The following is a 19372-nucleotide window of genomic DNA, read 5'->3' on the forward strand; positions in this document are numbered from 1 at the left end:
AGTCGGTGGAGGAAGGATGTAAAACAGCATTTGGAGTCTGGAAGAAAACAATGCTTACTGGACAGTAAAGACCACTTGAAACTCTGAACATTTTAAGCATCTGAGGGTCTTATAGCTGGGGCAGTGGCCAAACTGAAATCTGTTGTTTTTTAATTAAAAAAATTTTTTTCTTTTAGTGTATTGGTACATTTTAGGTAACAGTACAGTTACCTTCATTATTGGGATCTTGTACCTTTAGAAATCTGTTGTTTTAAATCACAGAAATTCAAGGACAGGAGTACCTTCTGCCATACTCCTTGTTTTGCCTGACTGGTTTACTACGAGATGGAACTTTTGCTCCTATTGGTGACAATAAATAAGGAATTATGTCAGCCACACATACCCACTGGAGTCACTGCCACTGTCATGCAATCCTGGGGACAGGTGTGGGCTTCTGTAAGGTAACTGTCAGCATTTGGCTGAGGATATTTAGAAAGAGGCAGGAAAACAGCCCCCTTTCCCTCAAACCTGCGCTTGAATATTTGTTTCCTTCTACTTTAAAATTTCTTTCAAATATTTCTTGTTTTATATTCACAAACCCTTTGGTGATATGGACACTAGAAGGACAGGGAGAGTACTCATTTATAGACGAATCCCATCAGATTGGACTTCTTTAGGTATATGCATAAGATGCTAAGGGATGTCTTAAAAGCCCATACCTGATCCTGCCACTGTTTTGATTACAACATTTAAAACACACAGGGTAAACCTCTTTAATACTTGATCTTTTTCTACTGCTGTTATTACCTGCTTTATTTTTTATGGCACCAAGACCAAAGTACTTACAGTTTTCATAACATTTCTTACTACTTCAGTAGCTAAGTATACACTATTCACTCTGTGAAATTGAAAGCAGAATGAACATTCATTCTAGAAGATGCCCAGATACTTCCCTGCAGGGTTCTCCTTCTCTGTTGTAATTTGTACCTTGTGCTCACCGTTGGCATCATTCTATTATCATGCACCCCATGCGCCTCTTCACTACTGGAAAATGAACTCCACCATTCTTGATCTCACCTTCCTGTGAGCCCATTGTATCTGGGCTGCAACAATCACATGAGGCAGAGAAGTGAGTTGAAGCTTTTATGAAATTCAGAGAAGCCCTGTGCATCACGTCCCCAGGGTGTTCAGGTTTTAAACAGGCATGGGTTTTCAAAAGACACTAGGAGCCCCTTTCTTACCTTTTTTCCAGCTATGTAACCTCCAGAGGCTCCAAAACTTTTGGTGAATGTGCCCATGTACACGTCAATGTCCTCAGGGTCCAGACCAAAGTATTCTCTGATACCCCGGCCAGTGGGGCCCACGGACCCAATACTGTGTGCTTCATCAATGTAGAGGTAGGCCTTGTATTTCTTCTTTAGAGCCACAATCTCAGGTAGATTCACAATGGAACCTTCCATGCTAGGGCAGAAGAAGAAATGTTCATAATTAATAAATACCCCACGAGGTGCTCCTTCAGTCTCTGTCCAATACATCCCACACGGTTTGGCCGGACTCCTGGCAGCGGTTCCTAGGGTGTGCCATGGTTTTCTTCTGAAGACATATTTTATGTGGCTAAGATGATGCTTTCAATCTTGTGAGGGTGCTTGGTGTAACTATGCTACTTGAATAAAATAATTTATATTCAGTGGGTTGTCACAGCTAATTCCCAAGTAAGCCATAACTTATTTTACTGTTGACCACATGTACTTGTAAAGCTGACTTCTCTAACTCAAGTGACTGCTTTTGATTCCAGGTATTATGCTAGTTTTAATTAAATTGCTCCATGAATTTTCTTCTCATCTTTAAAATGTCGTAAGTAACACAAATATATTCTGAAAACCTGACATGCCACAAATAGCCATGCTTGGCTGCAATGAAGAAATCAAACAATAAGCAATGTTGGCGGGGTTGCGGGGAGAAAGGAACCCTTCTCCATTGTTGGTGGGAGTGCAGACTGGTGCAACCACTGTGGAAATCAATATGGAGACACCTCAAAGAGCTGGGACTGGAGGTTCCATTGGACCCAGCTATTCCTCTGCTGGGTGTCTTTCCAAAAGAACTAAAAGAATCGTATCACAGTGATGTATGCACACCCATGTTTATAGTGGCACAGTTTGTAATAGCTAAAACTTGGAAACAGCCCATTTGCCCATCAGTTGGAGACTGGATAAAGAAGATGTGGTTTTTCTATAAAATGGAATACTACTCAGCCACAAAGAACGAGAAAATAGATTCACTCATAGGAATATGTATACATACTGAGGATATACTCCTAAGTGAAATAAATAAGTCACACATGTAAATACTGAATAGTTTCTCTGGTGTGAATAAACTGTAATAGTACACAAGATCCTAATGAGATAACTGACATTGTGAAATGGGAAGCAAGGGGCTAAAGGTGCAGGGAAGGAGGGAGGGGTAGGGGAAGGGTAATAGGGAAAAGAAAAAATCTGAGATAATAAAAAGATGGAAATAAAGTGTTTGTAGATGGGGAGGGGAGGAGGGGGTGAAGAGAGGGCAGGGACAGGGGGAAAAATGAGAACCAAGACCTGTCATGTAGAGATACAAGATCCCAACAATGAATGTAACTGTGCTGTATCCCTAAAATGTACCAATAAATTCAATTATTTAATAAAAAATTAAGAGAGAAAAAACAAACAAACAAAACAAATAGCCATTCTTTGTTCTGGAGTTGAATTTGGCAGGAGGCAAAGGTACTGTAGGACAGTGTTTATAGACACTGGGCAGTTAATTAAGCGTCTTTCAGTGGAGCTATTCTAGCTAAGGTCCGGAGCCTGCCCACCAGGTTTGTATTTCTTCCTCTAAGATCAGTGACCCCACAATAGTGATGGCTGTAGAGTCAATGCAGGGGCGCACAGAGATTCGCAGGGAGATCTCAGCTTTTATAGAGTGTTGTCCATCCGCAGTGTTTTCATTTTCTTTATGTGACCAAATTTGAGTTGAACTTTTTTTTTTTAAGTCTGAAGCAGGCATAAAAATGCTATCTATGTGACTCTCATTTTGTTAAAAAGTATCAAAAAAAAAAAAAGACAAAAGAACAGCATTTTATTCTTTCTTCCCTGAACAGAAAGTTGTTTTGTTTTGTTTTTGGTACTGGAGATGAAACTCAGAACCTTGGGCTTTCGAGGCAGGTACAGTGCCACTGAGCTACATCCCCAGTCCTAGAAGGTTGGGTTTTTAACTTCAGTAGAGAGAAAAGAAACAAAACTACAACTGTGGATAAATTTAATTTGAAAGTCTGTGCAAGGACTTGAATTACTTTTTCATCAGAAAGTTGGTGAGTAACTTTTTATATCTTTTCTATTACATAATGTATTAGCCAAGTGACAAGGCTCTTTTAAAAAATTTCTTCTCATTATTTTTTTTTCCTCTGCATATAAACCGTATTATCCAAATTGCATGGGAGAAAAATCTCCTTGTTGGTACCCAGGCATAACACAGGACAAAAAAGGGAGAGGGAGAAAGGGAGGGAGAGAGAGAGAAGAAGAAAGAGAATGAAGAGGAGGAGGAGGAGATGAAAGCGGAGAAGGGGAGAGATTAAAAATAACTCCTGCCTTATTCTCCGTTTTATGTATTTAAGTCATAGAAACATAGGATAGAGTTTACCACTGAAGGTCTCAGTCTTTAACTTTACAGTATTTTGGGGAGAATGGCTGACTCTCACTTCATTCTTAGATTATATGGCATTTGGAGATGTTAGCATGTGTATTTTGGAAGGGCTGGGTATGCCTTTTTGATTCTTTGTATTTCAAACCTTTGACTTCCAGCTATGCTAGTTTATAGTTCAGGTTATTTGAGGCACCCTTATCTCATGGTATATTTTTGAATAATTTTGAGAGCTATACTTCTGAGATAACCCAAACTTCAAAACATCTAGAAGCTGGATATGGTGGTACACACCTATAATCCCAGCAGTCTGGGAAGCTGAGATAAGAGGCTGACAAGTCTGAGCCCAGTCTGGGCAATTTAGCAACTTAGGGGGACCCTGCCTCCAAAAAAATAAAAAAATAAAAAAGGGCTGGCAATGTAGCTCAGTGCAAAGGCTCTATGTTTAATCCCCAGGACCTAGAAACCCAAAACCCCAAACCCAAACCAAAAATACAAAATGCAAACAAAAACAAAGCAAAAACAGCACTAGGAAAATATGTATCAGAAAATTTACAATAATGCTACCATGATTTTTATCCACCAATCATGGGTTCACTGAATTTTGGACTCAGTTTCTATCCCTCTATTTTTACGGAAGCAATTGAGGCATAACTAGGATAACTGTAAAAGTCAAATGAATGACTGTGTTTTTTGTACTTAGCTCGCTGGATGGGGATAGGTGGGCTGACTTCTATTTATGTTGAGCCTTTGTCCCACTGAGACCACCTGTTTCTAATCCCAGTTTTGCACCATTTTATCGATCTGGCTTGGGGTAAGGGTAAGTTATCCAGGCCTCTAAGCCTCAGTTTCCTCATTGTTGCCATAACTTCAGGGCACCTGGGAGCTTATTCAAGGTTACACATGTAAGATATAAATACATGGGTGATTTCTTCCACTGCCCTCTGGAGAGATGAACAAACAGCCTTGTTACTTAAGCGGTTTCTTGGTTTCCAAATTACAATTTTCTCAAGTGACAATAAGAAAATCTCAAGATAAAGAGAATTCACACTTTCTTGTTTTCTACAGGTGAGGCCTCTTTCAAGTACTACCTTGTATGATCTCACTTACCATTTAAAAAGGGGCCTACGGAGGATACACAGGTGCAGACAGGCACCCGGGCCTCCAAATCCTGACTGTTCTATATTATACACAACAACAGTAGCACCTGTGGATGGTGACATTAATTATTGTTGTTGTTATTGTTACTTTTAAACAGGTTTGTGACTTCTTAGTCTTGGTACCTAGACTTTCCTAACCAGAAAGTCGCTCAAAACTTTCTGATTTGGCTGCTATGTTTCTTTTAGCATTATGAAAAAATAGTTGTACACGAGCTCTTCGTGGAGGTGGTATTTTGTGTATGGTGGCAAAGCACAAGCAAGAGAAAAAACACGTAGTGGTTAAAATTCAAAGGAAGATATGAGCAATATTCAATTGAGTGTATGCCCCTGTTATACCTCTCAAAAGCAGAAAGGTACTCGTGAACTGTTGATTTCATGTTCCTAAACCTGGCCCTTTGGAAAATCCTATAGGAAATAATTTCACTTTTTGGTATAGTTGTGAATTAGAACACTCTTACGAAGGCTTTCTCACTGAGATTTAGGGCTCTGGAACTCCACTTAGGCTAGCTTGATTCTATGGATGAGAAAACTGAGATCCCACTGGGGCTGGTGACAAGGTACTCTGATTCCTCTCTGTAAACCAAGTGATTCAGGTCATTTAGAGCCACGATTCCTCAGCAGATGGGATAAAAAAGCTTTCTGTGAAGGCAAATCTGTGGAAGAAGCAGCTGTCTAAATGCCAGGATGATTAAGCTGCTGTGATAGACTACACTCACAGACGGTGCCTCCAAATCTTCCCATCCCTGTCCATGGTGTAAACGAAAACTACAGCGAATGCTTATATTTGAAAAATTATTTCAGTTGAAGACATTTTGCCTTTAATCCTTATTAAAATACTCCTTCTTGCTTTGAACACACTTTTCCTATCATTCTTGTTACTTTCTGAGGCAGTTCTGGAAATCAGTCCCGAGTGTCCTTAGCTGTGCTGTCATGGCTGCCTTGATATGCTGAACTCATTCAAAAATTTTACCTTTCATAGTCATTTTGATTTTGAGGAAGAGCCAGAAATTCTACGGTGCCAGATTTGGTGAAAAAAGGTGGATGAGGACACACTGTAATGTTTTTACAAGCTTGCTTTCCCATTGGATGTCCCATGACAGCGGCATTTACCTTGTTTTGGATCATAGCTCGTAAATCCACTCATGAGTAAAGACTTCCCGAACCGCTTCAGAAAGCGGGAGGAATGATGGGAAAAGTGTGCTTGAAGCAAGTGGGATTAACGACAATGTGTTTTTCACTGCAATAAATTTTCAAAACTTTAAACATTCGCTGTATATTTCCATTATGCCTCACATGTACAAGTTCACATATATTTTACTTTCTTTGGAATGTGGCCTGGCCTCATGGTATGCTTTGGTTAATAGGGCATGGCAGAAGGTCTGGGCTGAGCCCTCAAAACAATGTCGGCTTCTGCTTCTGCTGTCTTGGAAGTCAGCTGCCATGTGGAGAAGAGACTATAAAGGCAAAAAAGCCCACAACCAGTACCAGGGTCCAGATGCAGGAATGAGGTTGTTTTGGCTGTTCCTGCCCAAGGACAATTCTCAGCTCAGTGCAGTCCTGTGAAGGACCTCCAACCACATCATGCTCAGCAGAAGTTTTGAGGTGGTTCAGATAACTCACAGTAGGATGGGAAACAGTAAATCATTGTTGTATAAGCCACCATGTTTTGAAGTGGTTTGTTTCATGGCAAGAGATAACTGAGAAGTCATTATTACTAGTCACTATTGCACTGTTGCATGTGCAGCCTAAATTGTGATTTATGCCACATTGGTCTGGAGCCCAGAGTCCACACCTGGCTTCACTGTCCTCCTGACATCACAGTCGGACGCAGGCTCAGTATAGCCATCAACATGTCCTGCTGCTGGTGTGAACTCACTGCATAACTGATGGGAACATTTGGCAGTAAAAGTGCTGGTGAGCCTCTTCTTTTCAGCCACGATCAAATTGCTTAAAAACATAATTTTTCATATTGCAGCCAAGTTGTGTTTATTTGCAGTTGGGTTCTGTTTATCTGGTTAAAGGTGATGCCAGGCTGTTTTCTCTCAGGCAGGATATATTGCCACTAGTCTAAGACTGAATGAATGGTTTTTAGATAAGGGCTTCCCTCCCATGCTAGCAGCTAGCACAAATCACACAAGGAGAAAGATGTGTACTTGAGGTTACTACAGCACAGACTTAATATGAGATAGTAGCTTCCTAAAAGTTTGGAGTTAGTGAAGAATTATTTCAGAGCAGAATTGCTCAGTCTTGGCACTATTGCCATTTGGAGCTCGATAGTTCTTTATTGTGGAGGGGCTGTCTTGTGCATTGTAGGATATTTGGCAGTGTTCTTGCTCTCTATTCATAGATAGCAACAGGACCCAATTTCAGTTGTGTAGCTACATATGATCAAATGTGTCCAGGTTAGGGGCAGGTGGAAGAACACCCCAGTTGAGGGCCACTAGCATAGGGTGATCCCAAAGACCAAGCACAGTGCATATTTTGGGGGCTGAACTTAGGAGGGAATGCTAAGTGATACAGAATTTGGGCTAACAGAAATTTGAATGTCATCTTTGCAACACAATATTGACCCCAGGGAATCCAGCTTTTGGGTGATTAGAAGCAAAGTTAAAATAGAAACAATATAAATTGTTATTATTACTATTATACTATTATTTTAAATTTGGGAGAATTTATCCCTCCATTTGGAGGTGTGTTTATTCTGTTACTTGTTACTCACTCATATGACACTAACTCATGTACTCAGGTGCTGATCAGAGTGACTGTGGAAAGAAGGGCTACTTCTGTTCTCAAGTTTTCTTTGAAGCCACACTCTTCCAGTTTGGGAGGCTAAACAGCCCTCATTCCCTTCTTTCTAAAAATATTTTTCATTTTTCTATAATTATGTTACAGGGAATCTCCTCCTTGTTTCCACTAATGTCAGAATTGTTTGAGCAATGATTTAGGAGTGGGCACTCTGAGATCATATTTCTTTGGTTTATGGACTAAGATACCCAGCAGAAGTGCTTGGATGCAATTTCCATTTTAGTAATGATAATCAACTCAGACAGAGCATGAAGTAAATTCAATCCCAGCCTGCAGTGTAAAAGTGAAACTTGGAATGGCATAGTGGGTGTTTTATCTGCTTAGCTCAAAAAAGGTAGATAAACTTGACTAAATATATCTTCAGTTGCTAAGATCATTCTACTCTCCAGAACGCAGGTCTGGAGAAAGAATTGTACTCAGTTGCCGTATTTTGATGCCAATTATTGGCCAAGTTCAGCAAGCAGTTGGTGTCTGGCTGTACTTTCCAGGAAGGTGTCCAGTTAAAGAATCAGGGCTGTCTGTTAAAACATTTCCTACAGACATAAAGGCAATAAATAATCTGAATTTGAATAATCCATCCATAAAAGTTCTTTGAAACCCTGGAGCAGCCAAAAGTAGAGGAAAGAATCAACACAAGTCCTCCAATTTGGGAGGTTAAACAGCCCTCACTTCCTTCTTTTTAAAAAATCTTTCATTTTTCTATAATTATGTTATAAGGAATCTCCTTCTTGTTGCCCTGTGAGGACATTTATGTCCCTAAGGACATCTATGAGGAAGACCTTACCAACATGCCAGCCTTTAATGTATACTGCCATATGCGTACAGTCATCACAAAGATGGGACATTAACAGCCTTATTAGGTTTCTCCATAATTTCCATTTCAAATTTATTTCTTCATTTATCTTGGAAACACTAGCTTCCTCCCACTGGTCAGCTTGTTGTGGACCTCTGAGTGTTCATGTGCTTCCAGTTGGTTACATACCTGTAGATGCCCTCCACCAGGATAAGAATCTTTTTCCAAGCTCTGTGTGTTCGAGGTTGGCCATAGATGATACCATCTCTCAGGAGCTTTTCCAGGCATTGCATGTCTTCAAATAACACCAGAAAAGAAAGTGAATCATGAGAAGGTGTTTTTTTTCCTCCTCCAATAAGAGTCATCTTATCATTGAGGCTTATACCTAGATCCAGAGATCTAGTAGAGAGAAAGTAGGAACGAGAGAACACCTGGTGAAGGGAGAGGCCTATTTTCTAGTAAAACATAACTCTGGCAAGATGAATAATAGGCTTTGTACAAGTAGGCAGGGTCAACCTCATTGGAAGCACATAGTTTCCTAGTCTTAAGAGGTTTTCCTCTCCTGCCTTAGAGAGTTTGAAATTCGACATTAAGTGAATTTCTTAGGCTGAAACTTTCTCCCTAGGTTCAAATGAACTCTGAGAGTTCATTTAGCTAACACTCATGAATTGTGTAGGCATAAGTGTGTTAGGGTTCACCCAAATTTGCATGGAGTGGCAACACATTAGCAGGGATCTCACTTCCCATGTTTTGGTCTTGACTCTTGACACCCTCCAACCTAAAAATTTCAAAATTTTAGGGCAGTGGAGCACTTAGTCCTCTCACATAAAATATCCGGAGAACTCTGGACATGTTAATAATGTCTCACAACTTCTGACTCCTATTTACATGGCGTTATTCTCTTCACAGTTCATTTAATCCTCACAGGAACACTGTGGAGAAGATATCTCCATTTATAGTTAAGAAATAAAGGGCGTGCGCGCGAGCTCCCGGCCTGTGTGACAACAGACCAGGAAGGCCCCAAAGACCCCGGAGGGGGTTTCTTCAGCTGCCTGCCTGTCTGCCTACCTGCGATCACCCGGCGGCGTGTGCGCGAGCTCCCGGCCTGTTGCACGACAACAGGCCCAGGAAGGAAGGTAGCCACGCGGGCGCCCTTGAAACAACCACACGACACCCCCCCCATTCTCAAAACTCCTGATCGGGCCAGTCCTTAGACCAACTCTGCAGAGGCATAGGTTCCCATGAAGGGTAGTTTTCTGAGCTCCCAACTTTGAACATCTTTAAAGAAAGGGCAGGGGAAACCTGTAATAGAACTGAGTGGAGTTCAACCCTGAGGGTAAGGAAACTAAAGTTAGGCCTTGTAGATTGTGTTCAGTCTCAGTCGTGAGGAACAGCCATTGGCTAGCTAAGACCAGGGGATTGGGTTCCGCATATGACTGTGCATGTGGTATAATATGAGATCAGAGATAGCCTGAAAGAGGACCTTCAAATTCTTTTTCTTTCCCTCTCTCTTTTCTCTTTTTTCCTCATTCCACCCTAAAATTTCTTTCTTTTTTCTGTCCTCTCTCTCCAACTCAGTCTCTTGCTCCACCATAGTGTCCCTCATCTCCCTTTTTATTCCAGCTCCTGAATAACTCAGACTTCTTTTATTATTTTTTGTTTTTAGGAGGGGTTTCTCTTTATGTTCTTTTCTCCAGTCATTTTACCTCACTCATGGCTCTGTACCTTCAAGGGAAGGCAAGCGCCTGTTACTGTTAAGGGGATATATTCCTGTCCTTATTCCTGCACTCTCTCTATCCCCCCTGAACTTAATAGCTTTGTAAAGATAGTAAGGTAATTCTACAACCTCTGGATTCACTTCAAACCTGCTCTAATTCTTTCACTTATCTAATCCTCTTGTTCTAAGTCGAACCCCCCATCCTAAATGGTAAAGATGCCATATTGAAAAGAATATTCACTGCAAACATACTATGAGCTGCTTCTTGAAATTAATCTAATTCACATGAGTTAAAGGTGATACATTAATGACTACCATAAGTGGTCAGTTGGCAAGCTGTGCCTGATCCTATTGGGCTGCTGAATGTATCAATTGGGACAAAGAGTGGTGATTGATTTAAAGAGTTGTTTTCTCTGATATTATGAAAACGAGAATGTCTATGAGTCATAAGAAACTCAAAAGCTAAAACGCAACTATATTAGGAAGATTTAAGTAATACCCAGAAATTAAAGAAGGACAACCCAACAATAAAAATAAAAATGAGAAAACACTTAAGCAAGACACAAAAACAAATATCCAGTTCACCAATAGCAAATAGTAGGACAAATGAGGATGAAAAGTCTGATAGTGAACCAACAGGACTCCCTGGACCCATAGCACAGGAGGTAACAAAATTGATCAATCAGGCTCTAGAAAAATTCAAATCAGAAATAATTTCCCAGCTAGCCAGAGAGATGATGAGCAAAATAGAAGTCATGATTCGAGACTCTAGAGCAGAAACTGAGAAAAAAATAGATGAGCTCAAGACTGTGATAGAAGCCATGAAGACTCAGCATAAGAAAGACATGGAAACAATGAATGCCCAACAGAGGAAAGAAATGGAATCCATAAAACAGATTCAAACAGATATCCAGGAGATTAAAAACTCTATTGAAAGTGTACGAAACAGAATAAAAGATTGCGAAGATAGAATTTCAGATATAGAAGATAGGATAGCAGTCAGTGACCGTGAAAAAAGAGGTCTATTAAAAACAGTAAGGGATCATGAGAAATCAATCCAACAACTCCTAGACGATACAAAGAAAAATAACATAAGACTGATAGGAATTCATGAAAAAACAGGAGAAAACACAAATGATATAAAAAAGCTCTTCACAGAATTAATGACAGAAAACTTCCCAAACAGAAGGGAAGAATTAGACATACAGATAAGTGAGGCATATAGAACCCCAACTAGCCACGATCAAAAAAAATCTACACCTAGACATATAATAATCAAGATTCCAGAAATCCAACAGAAAAACAAAATACTACAAGCAGTAAGAGAAAAGAAACAAATCACATGCAAAGGGAAGCCCATTAGAATCACAGCAGACTTTTCAACACAAACCCTTAGGTCAAGGAGAGCCTGGAGTGAGGTATTCCAAGTCCTAAAAGAAAAGAATCTCCAACCTAGACTTTTGTATCCTGCAAAACTCTCTTTCAAAATAGATGGGGAAATAAAATACTTCCACGACAAAGAGCACCTGAGAAATTTCATGAACACCAAACCAGCACTGCAAGGAATTCTAAACAATATCCTAGAAAAGGACAACGAAATTCACAATAACATGAGGCCCAACAGACCAAATCAAATAGGCAAGGCAAGAAACTAAAAGGAGATGGGAGAAAAAGTAAAAAGAGTCAACAAATGGACAAAAACATGACAAGAATAAGTCAAAATATATCAGTTGTAACCATCAATGTTAATGGCCTCAATTCACCAATCAAGAGAAACAGATTGGCAGAATGGATTAAGAAGCAAAATCCAACAATATGTTGTATACAAGAAACACACCTAGTGCAAAAGGAAGTCCATAGACTGAAAGTGAAAGGATGGAAAACAATTCTCCATGCGTCAGGAGTCCAGAAAAAAGCAGGGGTAGCAATCTTATTCTCAGATAAAGTAAATTTCAAACCAAAACTCATTAAGAGAGACAAAGAAGGACACTACATCCTTGTAAAGGGAACAATTCAAGAGGAAGAGCTGACAATCATAAACATATATGCACCAAATATAAATGCCCCCAACTATATAAAACAAATATTAAGTAACATGAAAAACCAAATAAGCACTAATACAATTGTAGTGGGGGATTTAAATACCCCACTATCACAAATTGACAGATCTACTAGGCAGAAAATCAACAATGAAATAATAGAACTGAACCAAGCTTTGGAACACATGGACTTAATAGATGTTTATAGAGTATTCCACCCCCAAAAACCAGAATATACATTCTTTTCGGCTGCACATGGATCATTCTCCAAAATAGACCACATACTGGCTCACAAAACAGGTCTAAATAAATGCAAAAAAATTGAAGTCATCCCCTGTTTATTATCAGATCATAGTGCAATCAAACTAGACATCAATAGCACAAGAAACTATAGAAACTTCACAAGCACATGGAAACTGAACAACACTCTCCTAAACAATCAATGGATTACAGAGGAAATTAAAGAAGAAATTAGACAGTTTTTACAAATAAATGAGAATGCCAATACAACATACAGGAATCTTTGGGACACAATGAAAGCAGTTCTACGTGGAAAATTCATAACATTGAATGCCCACACTAGGAAAACAGAGCGGGCTCAAATAAACAACTTAACGATGAAACTTAGACTCCTAGAAAAACAAGAGCAAGAAAAACCCAAAGCTCGAACAAGAGAGGAAATTATAAAGATCCGAGCAGAAATCAATGCAATTGAAATTAAGAAAACGATACAAAAAATAAATGAAACAAAGAGCTGGTTTTTTGAAAGAATAAATAAAATTGACAAACCCTTAGCTAATCTTATCAAAAAAAGGAAAGAAAAGGCTCAGATCCATGCAATTAGGAATGAAAAAGGCGAAGTCACAACAGATCCGAAAGAAATCCAGAGGATCATGAACACCTACTTTGAGAACCTGTACTCTAATAAAATGGAAAACACAGAAGAAATGGACAGATTTCTAGATACTTATGAATTACCAAAGTTGAACGAAGAAGATAAAAACATTTTAAACACCCCAATCACAATCAGTGAAATTGAAAATGTAATTAAAAACTTACCAACAAAGAAAAGCCCAGGCCCTGATGGATTCACTGCTGAATTTTACAAGACATTTAGAGAAGAACTACTACCATTACTCTTCAAACTTTTCAATGAAATTGAAAGAGAAGCTATACTTCCAAATTCATTCCTGGAAGCAAGTATCACTCTGATTCCCAAACCAGAGAAAGATACAACCAAAAAGGAGAACTACAGACCAATCTCCTTAATGAATATAGATGCAAAAATCCTTAATAAGATACTAGCAAACAGAATACAGAGGATTATTAAGAAGATCATCCATCATGACCAAGTCGGATTTATTCCAGAGATGCAAGGGTGGTTCAACATACGAAAGTCAGTGAATGTAATACATTATATTAACAAAGTCAAGGACAAAAACCATATGATCCTCTCAATAGATGCAGAAAAAGCATTTGATAAAATTCAACACCCATTCATGATAAAAACCCTGCAAAAAATTGGAATAGATGGTCTATACCTCAATTTAATAAAGGCTATTTATGAAAAACCATCAGCCAACATCATATTGAATGGCCAAAAACTGAAAACCTTCATGTTAAAATCAGGAACAAGACAAGGATGCCCACTATCGCCACTTCTCTTCAATATAGTTCTGGAAACATTAGCCACAGCAATTAGACAAGAGAAAGAAATTAAAGCAATAAAGATAGGAAAGGAAGAAGTTAAACTATCATTATTTGCTGATGATATGATACTCTACATTGAAGATCCAAAAAACTCCACCAAAAAACTTCTAGACTTAATTGACAGATTCAGTAAAGTATCTGGATACAAGGTGAATACCCAAAAATCAATAGCCTTTCTATACACAAATAACAGACAGACAGAAAGAGAAATAAGGGAAAAAATTCCTTTTACAATAGCATCCAAAAAAATGAAGTATCTAGGAATCAATCTAACAAAAGAAACAAAAGATCTCTACACTGAAAACTACAGCACTCTGAAAAAAGAAATCGAAGAGGATATAAAAAAATGGAAAGATATCCCCTGCTCCTGGGTAGGAAGAATCAACATAGTGAAAATGGCCATACTACCGAAACTGCTATATACATTCAATGCAATGCCAATTGAAATTCCAACACTATATTTCACAGAACTAGAAAAAAGAATCCAAAAATTCATTTGGAACCACAAGAGACCTAGAATAGCAAAAGCCATTATAGGCAACAGTCACATGGCACCAGGTGAAACAATTCCCAATTTGAAAGTATACTACATAGCCACTGTGATAAAATCAGCATGGTACTGGCAAAGAAATAGGCCTGAGGATCAATGGAACAGACTGGAAGACACAAAAACAAATGCAGATGTACTCAGCTACCTCATCTTCGACAAAGGAGCTCACCATCCTCAGTGGAGGAAAGATAGCCTCTTTAATAAATGGTGTTGGAAAAACTGGATATCAACCTGTCACAGATTAAAATTAGACCCTTATCTTTCGCCATGCACTAAATTAAAATCCAAATGGATTAAAGATCTAAATATTAAAACAGAAACATTAAACTTGCTGGAAAGTAAGTTAGGCAGAACTCTGGAAGACATTGGTATAGGAAAAGACTTTATGAACAAATCCTCAGTAGCACGGGAACTAGCAGAAAGAATCAACAACTGGGATCTCATCTTACTAAAAAGCTTCTGTACTTCAAAAGAAACCATTAGCAGAACTAAGAGACAATCTACAATGTGGGAAAAAATTTTTACCAGCTGTACCTCAGACAAAGGACTATTATCAAGGATATATAAAGAACTCAAAACAATCAGTCCCCCCAAATATAAAGACCCGATCCAAAAATGGGCATCCGAAATGAACAGACATTTCTCATACAAAGAAGTGAAAGCAGCAAGAAAATATATGAAAAAATGTTCCACATCACTGGTCATTCGAGAGATGCAGATGAAAACAACACTGAGATTCCACCTCACCCCACAAAGAATGGCTGCTATCAAGAAATCACACAATAACAAATGTTGGCGGGGTTGTGGGGAGAAAGGAACCCTCCTCCATTGTTGGTGGGAGTGCAGACTAGTGCAACCACTATGGAAATCAATATGGAGATACCTCAAAGAGCTTGGACTGGAGGTTCCATTTGACCCAGCCATCCCTCTGTTGGGTATCTTTCCAAGAGAACTAAAAGAATCATATCACAGAGAAGTATGTGCACCCATGTTTATAGCTGCACAGTTTGTAATTGCTAAATCTTGGAAACAACCTATTTGCCCATCCGTTGGAAACTGGATAAAGAAGATGTGGTTTTTCTATAAAATGGAATATTACTCAGCCATAAAGAGCGAGAGAATAGATTCATTCATAGGAAAATGGATACATATTGAAGATATACTCCTAAGTGAAATAAATAAGTCCCACATGTGTAAATACCAAATAGTTTCCCTTGTGTGAATATTCTGCAACAATGCATAAGATTCTAATAAGATTACTGACATTTAGAAATTTAAAGAAAGGAGCTAAAGGTGTAGGGAAGGTGTGATGCGTAGGGGAAGAACAAAAAGGGAAAAGAAAAAAATGTGAGAGAATGAAAAGATGAAAATAAAGTGTTTGTAGATGGGGAGGGGAGGAGGGTGTGAAGGGAGGGCAGAGGTAAGGTGAAAAAATGAGAATCAAGACTTGCCATGTAAAGGTACATGATCCCAACAATGAATGTAACTGTACTGTATCCCTAAAATGTACCAATAAACTCAATAAAATTAAAAAAAAAACAATAACGTCATCTGTGAATAAAATAACACTCCCTCCTGAAAAAAAAAAGGAAATAAAAAACACAGGTCTGTGATCAGAAATGGCAGAGTAAAAATTTGTTCTGTGATCCACATTTGTAACGACTACCCTTTATTGCCTTCAGTGAGAGCCACTGTGACTTCTTCTCAAACTCCATGATGATGTAAAACAAGGAAGGACGAGTGTCTGAGAGAATGTCGTTAGCTTTTAAATCAGATGGAAATGAAAACTAATACAACCACTATGCAAATCAGCATTCAGAAAGTCCATTTTACCCAGCTATTCCTCTTTAAGGAATCTTCTCAAAAGAGTCTAAGGCATCATATTACAGTGGTCCACGCATACCCACGTTTATAGCTGCACAATTCATAGCTAAATCTTGGAAGCAGCCCATATACCCATCAAGAGATGAGTGGATAAGGGAAATTTTACTCACAGTGAAGTACTACTTTGTCATAAGGAAATATAAATGTGAGTTATTTGTAGGAGAGAGGAAACCATGATGTTAAGTGAAATAAATCACACACCCAAGCTAAAATATCACATGGTTTCTCCTACATGCGTAAGCCAAAATGTAAAGAAAGAACAAAATGAAAGATGGACAATGGGAAGTATAGAGATAGGTGTTTCTCAAATGCGAAGGTGATCAAAAGATAGAGGGCAAGGGAAGGGAGAGAAAGGGATGGAAAAAGTAATGAAGACATGCTAGTGATACAACACAAACATGCATAGGCTGGTCTGCTGGTCCCAGGATGGGCCCTAGAGAGACGGGGTAGCTGGGGCACATTTAAGATGGTCAACTTTCTGTCTCAATGAGCTATGAGTACTAATTATTGGATGCCACTGAGGTCTCTATGTTCATTGTTGAAATAGTAGTCACGAATATGATCTCAAAAGGCACCCCCCTTCTGACACAGTTCTCAGCGTTCCCCAGCACACAGCCTCGGGTTCTCCTATCTGCCTTTTCTCTTGTATCTGTGGAGAACTCCACTCATCCCTCAAAGTGCAATTTAAATCCTCCTGGTTAGTAATCCAGTACAGAGTTAAGGCCTTTCTCCTGGTGTCTCTCATGACTCATCTATTCTTCTAAGCGCTTATCCCATAGCTCATTATTAAATTTAATATTTCTCCTCCACGGAAGGCAGGGACATTATCTTCTTCATCTTCCTAGCCCTTATCCAAGGGTACAGTATCAGTGATATATTAATATGAGATGATTGAATCAATACTTTCTTCATGGGAATAGAACATAGGTCAACAGAGAGAAAAGAGAATACCACTTTTAGATATAAAAAGGAATTATTAGAGAGTATAATTGCCTCTATTTTCAATAATAGTTCAGTAACCTGCTTTTTTCTGCTGTTTCAGACAGGTCTTTCTGAGTATTCATGAGCATGTTTTAGAGATATTTCATTATTAGCCACTAGATGGCAGACAAAGAAACAGAAAGCAGCTTCCTTGGTTTGGAATTTTCAGGTATCATCCACCTTCACCTGTGTTGATAACTTGTTTTCCTTTTTGCTTTAAACTGAAGGTTGAAATGTTGAAGAAATCCATGTGATTGGGGTAATAAATCTCCCTTTTTGAATAATCAATTACATGTTAGCCACTGAATGGATAAAGAGAGGATGAAATATAAGTATGCTTGTTTGAGGAACGCCTTTTCCTCCTGGAACTTGGGATTTCTAAATTTTTACACCGAAATGACACATAATTAATGTGATCCCAATGCCTTCCTAATAAGAGCCAGCCAAAGTGGCCATGATGTACTTCATAGATTTTTTTCTGATGAAACCAAGAGGAATTAAAGGGTTTTCCAAGGCAGGAACCTCATGTCAGGTGCTACCATGTTCATGGCAAGCTCCGTGGAGAGAAGATTCCAGTGGGCTTCATGAAACTTAGTGTGCACATGCTATGGTTCTTGAGCAAGGGTAAATCAATCAGCCCCTGCTCTCCCCTGAGGGGCAGAAACTCACTGACCTAGAATCCCAGAAGCTAGACACAGGAAAGGAAGGGATGACATCACCCTGAACAGTTCAGGATCCACATTAGCAGGGGAAGTTTCCTCCACTTCCCCACATCGTGCTCTGTAAGGCCAGTGTGTGGGTCTCAAACCCACAGAACAGGGATGGTAATTTATATTCTGTAGGCCTTGTGGGATTCTACTGTTTCAGCGACTCACATGCTAACATCTGCAAATGATTTTTATTAATGATGCTTATTATAGAACTTATACTTGCATTATTTTAATCCTCCTGAACCTTCCGAGAAGTAGGGAAGAAAGATCAGGTTTTCTAGTTTTTTTCAGATGAATGAACTAATACCAGAAGATTAAAAAAAAAAGATCCTCCCCCAGATGAACTCATTTTTGTTGGTTTATAAGAGAACTCAGAGATATGGAAATTAAAAGAATAATTTTGACATCTTTGAGGCACTCAGAGAGTGCCATTGTACAATGTTGTTGGAAAGCTGTCATGACATACTATGCCCTTTTAAACATGATAAATTTGAGCTTCAAGATTGCCTTAGATACTATCCACCACAAAGTGTGACTCAATGAGGAATTTTCCTTTGCTTGGTGGGGGACTGAGAGGATGGAGCAAGTATAGTAGTTATGCATATTTACCTTTCAAAAATGAAAGCATGAGCCAGGTGTGGAGGCACATGTCTTTACTCCCAGGACTCTGGGGGACTGAGGCAGGAAGAATGAAAATTCAAGCCCTACCTGGATGACTTAGTGAGACTCTGTCTCAAAACAAAAAATAAAAAGGCTGAGGATGCAGCTCAGTGTGAAGATCCATGGTTCAATCTCCAGTATTGGGAAAAAACCCCACAGAGGCCACATTCTAGTGGCTGGAACATTGCAGCCCTGGTATTTTATGAGTTTGGTTAACTGGACTACTAAATAATTACTAAATAAATACCTGGATTGTGTCACAACTGTAATCAGATTTGCAGGACAAATGGGCTTGGAAAACCTGGGCCTGTGTTTGTCCTTCCTTTCAAAATCCCAGTAAGGTCAGCAAAGCTCTTAGATCTGGAACAGCTGTAGATACATAGGATCTTATGAAAGGAGGAAGCCTGTGTGGGTTCTGAGAAGGGTAGCTTGGGTGTAGTTCAAAGTGTGTCCTCTTGAAGACAAGAAATGCGTGTTGCTGCTCTGTTGTTTACTGTAGAGTGACAACACTGCTTCTTCTATCCAGGCTTTTATGCCTTCTTCTTGTGGAACTGAGTTTGTGGTAAGGGCTCTCCAGGTAGAGCAACCACTTCCACTTTCCATGTGCTTCCTGGTGGTTTATGCTTTGCCATTCAAGGCTCCACAAAACTCACCTGCAGCTACATTTCAAAGACACTACTTGGTTCTGTACTCCACCAAAAGTATTTTCACATCT

The 19372-nt window shown here is 39.1% G+C and overlaps 1 protein-coding gene across 1 annotated transcript in view; it reads right to left on the minus strand.

Annotated features, from left to right (window-relative positions):
• Sptlc3 (serine palmitoyltransferase long chain base subunit 3) overlaps positions 1-19372 on the minus strand; it is a 150676-nt gene that overhangs the window by 41378 nt on the left and 89926 nt on the right. Inside the window, exons 7-8 of the mRNA XM_010634095.3 lie at positions 8596-8701; positions 1221-1440 (exon numbers count right to left, since the gene is read on the minus strand). Of these exons, the coding sequence (XP_010632397.1) occupies positions 1221-1440; positions 8596-8701 (326 nt within the window). The remainder of the gene's footprint in view (positions 1-1220; positions 1441-8595; positions 8702-19372) is intronic.

The sequence above is a fragment of the Fukomys damarensis genome, unplaced genomic scaffold (assembly GCF_012274545.1).
Source record: "Fukomys damarensis isolate Sample0158 unplaced genomic scaffold, DMR_v1.0_HiC HiC_scaffold_7, whole genome shotgun sequence".
NCBI classification, from domain to species: Eukaryota; Metazoa; Chordata; class Mammalia; order Rodentia; family Bathyergidae; genus Fukomys; species Fukomys damarensis.